The sequence below is a fragment of the Camellia sinensis genome, chromosome 1, assembly GCF_055761805.1.
Source record: "Camellia sinensis isolate YWXY chromosome 1, ASM5576180v1, whole genome shotgun sequence".
Lineage (NCBI taxonomy): Eukaryota > Viridiplantae > Streptophyta > Magnoliopsida > Ericales > Theaceae > Camellia > Camellia sinensis.
In genome coordinates, this window is record NC_138961.1 from 123,380,179 (window position 1) to 123,392,640 (window position 12,462).

At 35.6% G+C, this 12,462-nt stretch overlaps 1 protein-coding gene across 2 annotated transcripts in view; it reads right to left on the reverse strand.

Moving 5' to 3' along the window:
- Window positions 1-355: 355 nt before the first annotated feature.
- The window catches only part of LOC114295652 (putative protein phosphatase 2C member 13, mitochondrial), a 28,479-nt gene continuing 16,372 nt past the window's right edge, over window positions 356-12,462 (reverse strand). For both annotated transcript variants that reach the window (XM_028239958.2, XM_028239956.2), the window contains exons 6-9: window positions 7,111-7,197; window positions 6,227-6,318; window positions 2,125-2,199; window positions 356-1,037 (exon numbers count right to left, since the gene is read on the reverse strand). In XM_028239958.2, coding sequence (XP_028095759.2) covers window positions 591-1,037; window positions 2,125-2,199; window positions 6,227-6,318; window positions 7,111-7,197 — 701 coding nt within the window. In that variant the 3' untranslated portion in view covers window positions 356-590. The remainder of the gene's footprint in view (window positions 1,038-2,124; window positions 2,200-6,226; window positions 6,319-7,110; window positions 7,198-12,462) is intronic.

A 12,462-nucleotide genomic window follows, 5' to 3' on the forward strand; every position in this document is an offset into this window, starting at 1 on the left:
CATCATACGTGCCATGTGGTGCTCCAATCCAATTAGATCACGCCACTCGAGTTAGCACCGAATAATTTCTCCCTCAAGGGAGGAACTTCGAGGGTCAAGGAAACAGACGATTACCATTCAAACCACAGGCAAGCCACTACTGACATTTAACGAGTCTCGTGCAAATGAGCCTCCAATTTGGAAGAACATTGAAGCATGAACCTTATTAAGCACACCACAATGCATTATTAGACACATCAATAATGTCAATTGTTGGTCCAAGCCAAACGATGCGCAACTAAATCCAACACAGAAAAAGTAGAAGCATCAGTTTTTATTGAACTACCAATTAGATTACCAGATATAACACCTCTACTGCAATGAAGAGCGCAGAACTATATATATAAACATGTGCTGGAATAAACAAAGTTACAGGTCCCATGTTCACTCAATAAAAACAACAAAGCAAAAACAAAAATGCAAAACTAGAAACAAACCAATGAATAAACAAATTCCCTCTTGCAGTCTGAGCCATTGCATGTCAAGATCTCAAGCTTTGCACTACCAAACTGTTTTTGGTATTCCTTGTGAAATGTTTAACTGAATTCTCTCTAATCATGATGAGGCTGGTTCTGTTTCTGGGGCTGGGCCCGGGGCTGGGGCTGGGACTGGGACTGGGAGGTCTCCGTCTCGGGCTGGGACTGGGAGGTCAGAGTCTGGTGCTGGTGCTGGTGCTGGTGCTGGTGCTGGGGCTGGGGCTCAGGCTCAGGCTCAGGCTCAGGCTCAGGCTCAGGCTCAGGCTCAGGCTCAGGCTCAGGCTGGTGGGGCTGGGACTGGGAGGTCGAGGTCTGGGGCTGAGACGGAGTTGGGGATGGAAATTGGGAGGGCTGGCTCCGGGACTGAGAGGGTTGGAATGGGGTTGGATCTGCTTTTTCATGGTGAAACTTTACGACAATACAGGTGATATTGTCAGCGCTGCCACGTGAGAAAGCAGCCTCCGTTAACTTCTGAGCTGCAGCCTCAGGTTCTTCTTCTGTTCGTGCAATTGACACAGCATCCTGATTACATTGTTGCATGAAAGCATCAGCAGATAGTAACGCTAAAACAAATCTAAGAAAACCTATCTTTGATTTTCTTTTATGGACTGCACTGCCCTTCAATCAATACTGTACAATCACAGTACAAAGGAATGTTGCAGGTTTTCCTCTGACAACAGAAATAATCAGAATAGCTTATAGATATGCCATTAACTCTGTCTGGCAACATGTTTAAATCCACATGCATCAGCAGAAATACATTGAATTCGATAGTGGATTTTGAATTTTTAATTTGGATATCAAAATTGCTTTGAGGATTTGAAATTCAAGAGTAGTGAACAAATTGTTATAACTGATAGGTTGAAGGATGGATTTGGAAAATAACATCTAATAGTGTAATTGAAATTCATAGATTTTGGTCATTAGATCCATGGAAGGATTTGCACAGATTTGAAATCTCGACAGCTTTTGGTCATCCAAATGGGACAGTGGATTTAGGTCACCGAGTTTCAAATCGACCTAACCTCAAATCCTTAAGGTTGCATTTGGACATATGAATTTGGATTTGAGAATTTAAAATCCATTGATTTGAAATACCTAGGCATTGCAAATCTATGTATTTCAAATTCTTTGTTTGGATAAGAAATTACATAAAGATTTAAAATTTGGTGAATTTTTATGTAACTGTATAAAAATGGTTATATTATACATGTATATATGAAGAACCAAAAAAATAAGACAAGTAAATTATTATGCAAGTGGAAAAGAGCACTGGCCATTTCTTCATTGTTGTGTTGCATCAAACAGAAAATCACAAAGGAGTGGGATTTAAAATAATGCCCAACTAGGTGTTATTTCAAATCCTCATATTTTGGTGATTAAGCCCTTGTGCTTGGTTGGATTTGAAACTCATGTTATGTGCTCATCCAAATGTAGTAAAATATTTCAAGCCTAGATTTCAAATCCTCAAATCTAAACGGAACCTAAATCCAAATGGAGAGAAAGTCTTAACAAATGTTGGACTGCGAGCATATTTTGAGAAACTTGTAGGTTTTTAACGATAATCAAAGAACATTACTATCATCATTGATCAAAGGATGGTTTTTACCTCATTCGGAACCACGTCCCACAGCCCATCACTTGCAAGCACAAGCAATTCAAATTCTGCATCAATCTCTTGATCCTGAAAAAAAATGTGAAAATTTCATGAAATTCATTATCATGAACTTGAAAAACAAGGAAAAACTCCACAGCTAATGAAATACACACTTAACTACAGGTGTTCTGCACACCATCCACTATTTCACAAAACTTGTCCATCCGCTAGGAAGCATGGATACAGATATGGATACAACATATAGATACGGATACGATACCGATATCGATACCGTGATATGACTAATCCTAAAGAAATAGATACTGGTACGGGTAGCATACGTTTGTAAAAAAAAAAAAAAAAAAACATATTTTTTATAAACTAAAGAATGTCGAGAAATCACACTATAATTTTATAATGCAAGATATTAACCTTTAAGAATTAGGTATTAATTTAAGTCACAGTAACTTATTTACCTACTAAATTTTCAATAGGTCTTTGCAAATATTTCATTTCAATATTAAATCTAATATGTTTATATTACAATAATAGAATAATCCACAACTTGTCTGTATGCTTTTCCCTTTGGCACTAGTAAAAAAAATGTTATATTCATGTTTACTTGCTTATCTAATTTTCCTATTGTTATATTCTCATGTTAATCATCACTTTCTATATAGTTATAAGGGACATGCATGAAACAATAAAGATACATCAATTTGACAAATTCTATTACTTTAACTCAATATGTTCTTATCAAAAAAACAAAACAAAGTAATATTTTTATATTTATCCTTGCAATTATATTATGTTATATTATAATGCTATGTAAGAAATGCTACAGTTCTAATTTTGTAAAAGAAGTAATACGTGACTTGGAATATCCGATGCTTCAATAAGTATTTGATACTCAAAAATAATGAAAATTTAATTAAGAAGTATCCGATTTTTTTATTTAGTATTTGATACATATACGCGAGTATCTAAGGAGTAGTGGTATCCGATACAGATACGTCACCCTTTTTGAAGGATTCGTGCTTCATAGTCCATTTTTTTTTGTCTGACATAAAGTGTAGGAGTTTCATGAAAATGGCAAACATATCATGATAATAAAAAATAAAAAAAAAAAAAAAAAAAAACCGAGTTTTCTATTAAGACCTAGCTATAAACAAATATCATTATTGCCATTGGATAAAATTTTGGGCAAAATCCATTTTACCTCCTTGATGAGAGTAACTACAAAAAACTTTCAATTGTACGGAAAGGCATTGTTTCTGATAAAAGGAAAAACGAGGTTCTGTCCAAATCATTTTTAAAGAATATTGCGATGATCCCTGCATCACAGACAGACCACCGAGGCTAATATACCCAAGATAGTTTTTGCTATCAATTGCCAAGAAAGGTTTTTTGTATGAATTTATTCAAATTGCTGGTGTTAAGTGGGTCATCCATCATAGAAGAAAGTTATTTGCATGAGAAGAGAAGCAGAATCAGAATTTGTTACTTTGTTTGCAACAGAATGGTCATACCAGGACTTATCGTAGTGATAACTTGGTTTGGAAAGCTAATCTTTCAGGAATGTTTTCCATCAGATCGTTTTACTTAATATATGAGAATTTACTGCACATTTCTTCTTTCACTGCTATGTTTATTTTGGAAAAGTATTGCTCCACCAAGAGTTTAGGTGTTTGATTGGTTGGTAATGTAGAATCAAATAGCTACTGCTGATTTATTGATAAAAAGAAACATTATATCCAATCAAGGTGCTGGCTGTTGTCATTTCTGTGGTAAAGAAAATGAATCTGGGAATCATTTACTTTGGTCAGTGTTCTCTGAAAGTATGAGGTGGAGGGCATGGATTTGGTATCGCCTTCAACAATCCATGAATTATTTGATTTTGTACATTTGAGGTCAAAAACCTTATTTTTGGAGTTGGTGCCACCAGCTGTGATTTGGTCTTTATGGAAAACTAGCTTATCTTTAATGGGGTTCAACCTGTGCGTGGAATGAGATAATCGAACTGGTTGAAGTCAGTATTATTCATTGGGTGAAGACTCATGTTAACATCAATTTTTATTTGGTAGATGACTTTATATACTGGTGGGTGGCGGCAGGGAAGTGGCTCAAACTGGTTAAAGTGAGTATTATTCATTGGGTAAAGCCAATCGTTCTTCAAAAAAGAAATAACCAGAAGAAAATGGCTTGACAAAAAATGGGAAGATGAACAGTTAGTTGGCAAGATGAGGAAGAACAGAATCAGAGATAAAACCCTCATCAGATAATGAGAGAGCACCATTTGACAATTAGATGATACAATATACCGGAGAGTTTGGCAATGGACAAACAAAAATAAGAACTAGAGCCATGTGGACTAGCCCAGAGAAGCGGAGCAATTGCATTGTTAAGCTGGCCACCAAGGAGCCAATATATTAATTCCCGATATTGGGAGTACTTCTCCAAATTAACTTACGTAGCATGGTTTTACAAAACAGTGAGATATCACAAAATATAGTAAAACCTTGGTAATAGATGAGGCTAGGCTACCTTTGGTGTTGAAAATATAGTAAACAAGATGAACAATATCTCTATAAAATTATTGTTTTGAACATCAACAATATACGCATGATATATCGTCTCGTTTTTTTTTTTTTATGTTGAGAGTTTCCAGAAGACGTGCGAATCACAACCAATATAGAAACACAAACTAAAAAAAAAAAAAAACTAACATGTATTTATTACATCATAATTAATTTAGTACAAAGTAGGGGCCACTGACTCAGTGATTATAACTATCAACCTTCAAGGTTGTAGGTTTGAACCTCAGGGCAGCCCACTTTGTACATGTTATGTCAAAAGTTAGGTCTGTGCCCGATCTACCACTCTCAAACTCACAACCAATGGGGACTAAACTGGGGTGTACTTTTTATGCCCTAAAATATATTTTAAGAACATTGAAAATACAGAAAAGTTTAAATGTTTCTGTTAAAAAAATGGATATAATGGCAATATGCTGAAATTGAACTAATGAAATAACAAAAAATAATAGTAGATTAAAAAATTCAAAACAATGCCCAAATGTTCTTTTAGCGGCCAAAATCCAAGATAACAGCGTTATTTGGTTTTCATCCAAGGGTATGATTTGCCCCCCTTAGTTGCACGAAACAAAATTAGAAGCAGGAGCGGGAATCATTTACATTTCAAGAATCGTTGGTTGGGAACGTTTGTATATATTTTAAATAATTTAAAAAAATATATTGTAAGATTATTTTTTTTTTCCCTAATGATAATGGAAATATATACATTTATTTAAAAAAAATTCAGTTATTCTAAAGTATTTTTATTACCTTTTTTATCTATTTATTTTAAAATATTGTTGTTAAAATTATTTGTTTTATTTATTTTCTTAAAAAAATAAAATAAAAGGAGAGAGAGAGGAGGAGAAGAAAGATAGAAGACATAAGAAGAGGAAAGAGAGAGAGAAGAGGAGGAGGAGATAGATCAATCTCGAGAAGAGACGAGATCGAGAGACGACGGGATTGAGAAAGAGGAGGCAAGAGAGAGAGAGAGAGAGAGAGAAGGAGAGAGAGAGAGAGAAGACAGACAGAATCGAAGACAGACAGACGATTGACAGAGAGATTGAGGTTGAGAGTGAGGATGATCAGTTCCTTCTCTTCTCAGATTCGCGCTTCTCTCGCATCAAACTCGCGATTCATCTCCAATTCTTCCTCAGAAGTGCAGGATCGCTTCTTTGGCTGATTCGTGAGCAACTACTGCGATTCTCGCTACTAAGATTTGCCCATTATACACGGGATTCAAAACCTTGCTACTGCAACCAATTGTATTGGGAAAACACCATTTGGGGAAAAAATACCATTTTATTCCTCATGTTTCAGAAGAGTTTGAGGTTTCTTGGATAAAGAAAATGACCTATTTTTGTCTTTACTGACTTCTGGTCTTCTTTAACATTATATTCACTAATGTTAATTGATAAGCAACAAAAAGTATAAGTAAGATATACAAGGAATTACTAAGAAACCTAACCTCAAAGTACATTAAAAAAGAAAAAACATAAAACAAATTAACGCTAATAAATTAGATGGTTTCAAAAGATTACCTGGATCTCAGGCTCTGCCACAACAAATTGCTTCAACATACGGTTACCAAAAGCACGGGACATTGCTAAGACACCCCCAACTCTCCAAGTGCCTGAAAGAGAATCAACACAACGTTCTTACATTGCTAAACTCAAGGCGCCAAATATTATTGATATAATATATTATCTTATTACCTTGATACGTACAAAAATTGGGGTTACAAATACAGATACATCTACTGGCCTCGCTCCATAAATGGATACTTTTCTACCATTCATTCATACTCATAGATACTGCATAGACTAAAAAAGACAGTAAATTTTGGGATGGTTGAATGAGATTCTCAAGCCTGGATGCCCTATCCAAGTTCTGGTTTGAGACAAGTTCAGCTGGGTAGACTCGGATCACTTCAATCACAATGCAGGTCCAGTCACCCCATCCCAAACATTTCTGTGTCCATCTCTAATCTCATTCTCAGAATTGCCATAATTTTAAAGTCCCAGAGATTGCACTGATTACAGAACAAAAAATGAGCCTCTTAAGCATGAGAATATCTGAGCAACTACATGATTGCACAGCTAGAAAAGAAAGGTCCATATATGGACTCCACCCATGTGTAGAATAGTCATCACTATCAGAAATCTTGAAAATAATATAAAGAAGCTTCAATTGGAAGTTCATGCTTCTATGACCACTCCCCCCAAAAAAAGTACAAACATACATATCCCATTTATTCAACAAACTAAAATTACAAGCTAAGACCCCATCTAATATTGCCCCAGTCCTGACACATCAGTTGATTTTGACATAAAAAGAGATCTCATCACAGTCAACATACAAGTGTACAACAGAATTGCAGATTCTTGAATAAAAAAGACTGGATATATACATGATGAAGTCTTACCTGCCCACATTATTACACCTCCTGCACTTTCAATTCTTTTCCGCTCATCACTTCTATTTGGTTTATGATCCTCAGAAAGTGGTATTGCTGTCAAGCAGGAAGAAAGAAACTGCTTTAAGAAATTACAACCAACCACAACTCCACTATCCTTCTTTTCTCCCCTTTCTTGTATGTATAAAATGTGCATCACCAAGGAAATAATTAAAAATAATTCATCCATACCAGACCAAAAATCAGCCACTACAAGAATAATTTCAAGAAAACGTTGCCTATTCTAATAATCCTGAATAGTTCTAACTGCCCATGTCAAACATTGTGTTTGCAAAAGGGTATGGGATAAGTATCCAACGTGTCTAGTTGGGCATTGGCGAAGCAAGCATGGTTGGTAAGTTTAGTTTAGTATGTAGTAGTACATATAATCCTTAACGATCAATGTGGCATATAAAGACTAACTTTCTTAGTTGTATCTCTGTGTCCTTCAACTTGAGTAATAGATGAATCCGACACAAACACAAACACAAACACAAACCCGATGCATGGACCTGGGTCCTTGAATCACATCACAGTGTGTAAGTCGGATCTAAGGCCAAAAACGAACCAAGGCTGGCCACCTAAGGTCCAAGCGTGAAGCGAGAACTTCATTGAAGCAAAGCAAACACCAATGATATGTTTTAAAAAATTAAAAAAAAATTCAACGAACCCTGTTTGCTTAGGGAAATCAAAACTTAGGGTTGATAATGATGTCACACCCCTTCTATATTAATTAACCCAAGAAGATTACAAGGAAGGAATCAAACATATAATCTAAATAAGGAAACAAATAATAGAGTAATCCTAACATATATTCTAACAGTCCCCCTCAAGCTGGTGCAAAGATATCTATCTCTCATGCCCAGCTTGCCAAGAATCTCATGAAAAAGTCTAGGGTAAACTACCAATAGGTCCTAATAGTTGGACTTAATTCTCATGAAGTCCTATTGAAAATAAGTTTTGGTAAAATTGTCGCTAAAAATAATTTTTTTGTAACAATTTTTTATATATGTCACTAAAAATTGATAATTAGTGACTTTTTTTTTCATGATTTTTATAAATTGTCGCTCAAACTTACAATTAGTGACTTTTTTTTATGACAAATTTTTCCCATAGGACCTATTAGACAATAAGTCCACTTATTAGAACCTACACGTAAGTACCCCAAAAGTTTACTCCCAACTCCCTTGCAGGGCCGGCCCTGGGTTTTCAAGGGCCTAAGGCAAAATAATTTTTCGGGGCCTTTTAGATATTCATAAAAATAAAAATAAAAATCACCCTGTTTGGTTTAGAATTTTGAAAAATAATTATTTGAGTTTGCAATTCGTATTTTTTTATATTTTTTGTATTTGGCAACTTTTTTTTTTTAAAAAAAAAAGTACAAATATTATAGTTTTTAAGTGTATCTAAATTAGATGTATCTACAAAATAAATAAATAAATAAAATTGCGTAAAATATTTTAAAAACACATAATTGGGTCATAAAAAGAGAAGAAAGAAAAATAAGCCCCACAGACTTATACATGTATTTTATTTTTTATTTTTTTAATTGGGCTAACAACTAACACTTATAAATATTTTTTAACTGGGCCTTTTATCAATTGGGCCAAATAGAACTTTTGAAGCATTTTAAAATGGCCTAAATTAGTTAAACAAATTTAGGCCATTTTGAATTTTTGATATAGTATAAGATAATGAATTTGGAAGCCTTTTTTTGGGGCCCTAGGCACAGGCCTCAATGGCCTTAGCCCAGGACCGGCCCTAAGTTTTCAAGGGCCTAAGGCAAAATAATTTTTCGGGATCTTTTAGATATTCATATTCATAAAAATAAAAATCACCCTATTTGGTTTAGAATTTTGAAAAATAATTATTTGAGTTTGCAATTTGTATTTTTTTTATATTTTTTGTATTTGGCAACTTTTTTTTGTTTTTTAAAAAGTACAAATATTATAGGTTTTAAGTGTATCTAAATTAGATGTGTCTACAAAATAAATAAATAAAATATTTAAAAACCACTAAAAAACACATAATTGGGCCATACAAAGAGAAGAAAGAAAAATAGGCCCCACAGACATATACATATGTTTTGTTTTATATTTGGGCTAACAACTAACACTAATAAATATTTTTTTAACTGGGTCTTTTATCAATTAGGCCAAATAGAACTTTTAAGACATTTTAAAATGGCCTAAATTAGTTAAACAAATTTAGGCCATTTTGAATTTTTGATATAGTATAAGATAATGAATTTGGGGGCCGTTTTTTGGGCCTAATTTTTGGGACCCTAGGCACAGGCTTCAATCAGGACCGGCCCTGGGCTGAGGCCATTGAGGCCTATGCCTAGGGCCCCAAAAATTAGGCCCAAAAAAAGGCCCCCAAATTCATTATCTTATATCCAAAAATTCAAAATGGCCTAAATTTGTTTAACTAATTTAGGCCATTTTAAAATGCCTCAAAAGTTCTATTTGGCCCAATTGATAAAAGGCCCAATTAAAAAATATTTATAAGTGTTAGTTGTTAGCCCAATTAAAAAAATAAAAAATAAAATATATGTATATGTCTGTGGGGCCTATTTTTCTTTCTTCTCTTTTTATAGCCCAATTATGTGTTTTTTAGTGGTTTTTAAATATTTTACGCAATTTTATTTATTTATTTTGTAGATACATCTAATTTAGATACACTTAAAAACTATAATATTTGTATTTTTTTTTAAAAAAACAAAAACAAAGTTGCCAAACACAAAAAATATAAAAAAATACGAATTGCAAACTCAAATAATTATTTTTCAAAATTCTAAACCAAACAAGGTGATTTTTATTTTTATTTTTATTTTTATGAATATCTAAAAGGCCCCGAAAAATTATTTTGCCTTAGGCCCTCGAAAACTCAGGGCCGGCCCTGGCCTCAATGGCATTAGCCCAGGGCTGGCCCTGTCCCCTGGTGGGGATATCTGCAAGTTGTTCACCAAACTTCACAAAATGAGCACATATTATGCCACTAATGAGCTTCTCTTTGATGAAATGATGATCAATCTCAATATGCTTTATTCTGTCATGTTGAACCGAATTGTGAGCCATGTTGATGGAAGCTTTATTATCACAATATAATCGCATGGAGTCTGTCTGGTCAATTCCCAGATTACTCAATAACACCTTGATCCACAAGAGCTCACATACACCTTGTGCCATAGCTCAACTTCTGCGCTAGACTTGGCAACCACATTATGTTTTTTACTTCTCCAAGTAACCAAATTGTCTCCAACAAAGGTATAATACCCTAAAGTGGACCTCCTATCAATTACCGATTCTTACCCAATCAGCATTTGTATAAGCTTTCACACTTAGATGATCATGTTGGAAAAATAAAGACTCTTTCTAGGAGAAGATTTCAAGTATCTCAAGATTCTCATAACTACCTCCAAGTGTATTTCATGAGGAGCATGCATGAACTGGCTAACCACACTAACAACAATAGCAATATCAAGGCAAGAATGAAATAAGTAAATGAGCTTACCCACTAGTCTCTGATAACTCCCCCTATCCACAGCTGCTCCCCCACTATCATCACTAAGTTTCTAATTAGGCTCCAGTAGTGTGTCACAGGCTTTACTTCGAGGCATCCCTGTTTCCTTCAGGTTTTCCAAGTCTTTGATTTCAAACTCCCTTGCCAAATACTTCTTCAATAAAAGGATTTTCTCAACATCGTCTCCTGTAAGCACTATGTCACCCACATATAGAATGAGAGTGGTAGTCTTACCATGAGAGGAGTGTTTAACAAACAAAGTATGATCAGCCTAACTATGTTTGAAGCCATATTTTAGCATCACCTGAGTGAACATCTCAAACCAAGCCCTAGGTGACTGTTTGAGGCCATATAATGACTTCTGAAGTCGACACACCTTACCCTTAATTTGAAGAGTTTCAAAGCCAGAAGGAATGTCCATATACATCTTCTCTTCTAGGTCACCATGCAGGATCAAACTGATGAAGTGGCCAATTCGGATTAGCTGCCAGAGAGAGAAGTACTCTGATTGAATTCATCTTTGCAATTGGAGCAAATGTCTCTTGATAATCCACCCCATAGGTCTGAGTAAAACCATTTGCCACAAGTCGAGCCTTATATCGCTCAATTGAACCATCTGCCTTGTGCTTCACAGTATACATCTATTTGCATCCCACAATTCGTTTGCCCCTAAGTAATTTAGTCAAATCCCAAGTGTCATTCTTATGAAGTGCTTTCATTTCCTCTACCATGGCAAGTTTCCACTCAGAGATAGCAAGAGCATCTTGAAAATAATTAAGTAGACTAACAAAGAAAATTTTTAACACAAAGGCTTTATAGGAGGAAAACAAATGAGAATAGCATACAAAGAGATAGGATGATGAGTACAAGATCTCACACCCTTTCGTTTAGCAATAGGTATATCAAGGTCAGTAGGCTCAGGAATAGCAATATCAGTGGACTCAAGGGGAACACAAGGGTTACTTGCACTCTCATCAAAAGAAGGAGACAAGAGTGGATGATTAGAACTAGCGTCTTGCATCCAAGTAACTTTCTGCCTTTCTTGGTCTCTAGCATAGTCTTGCCCTCCCTTGGCCTTGATGACGTCAGATTCAACATTGGTAGTATCATTGGGTCTAGGTGCAACAGGAACAGAAATAGGAATAGGAATCCCTTCATACCAAGGCTCCCCCTGTAGGAATGACTGAGACACCGAACATGACAAGAAATAAGATTGGAACTCAAAGAAAGTGACATCCATGGAGACAAACCACTTATGAGATGGAGGGTGATAACACTTATACTTTTTCTCTATGAAGCACGAACACCTCTTCGAGGGCTCCGTACTAGTGTTGGACACGGACACGCGGTTGACACGTGTCCGACACGCAGCAGAGAGTGTCCCTTTTTTAAAAAAAATTTTTAACAGCGGAACACGTTCGTGGGTAATTTCACAATTTACAAGACTTTTTTGGGGGCGATTTGTAAATAAGTAAAATAGATATATGCCCTAACTCGTCGATTAGCACAGAATAAAAAGGGAGAACAGAAGAGAAAGGGAAGAGAGGACCTGGTTGCTTGTCGTTTGTCTTCGCTCCTCGTCGGTCGTCACTTGTGTCTCGTCATCGGTCGTCACTCGCATCTCGTCGTCGCCCGTCGTTAAGGTACACACTGCTCTTCTTTATTCTTCTTCGTCATCGATCTTCTTCTTCTTCTTCTTCGTTCTTCCTTTTCTCCGATCTACTCAGTCGCTGTCGTCTCTCTCTCTCGCACCCTCTCTCACCCTCTGTCTAGTTTGTTTTCTTTTATTTTTTGAGTTAT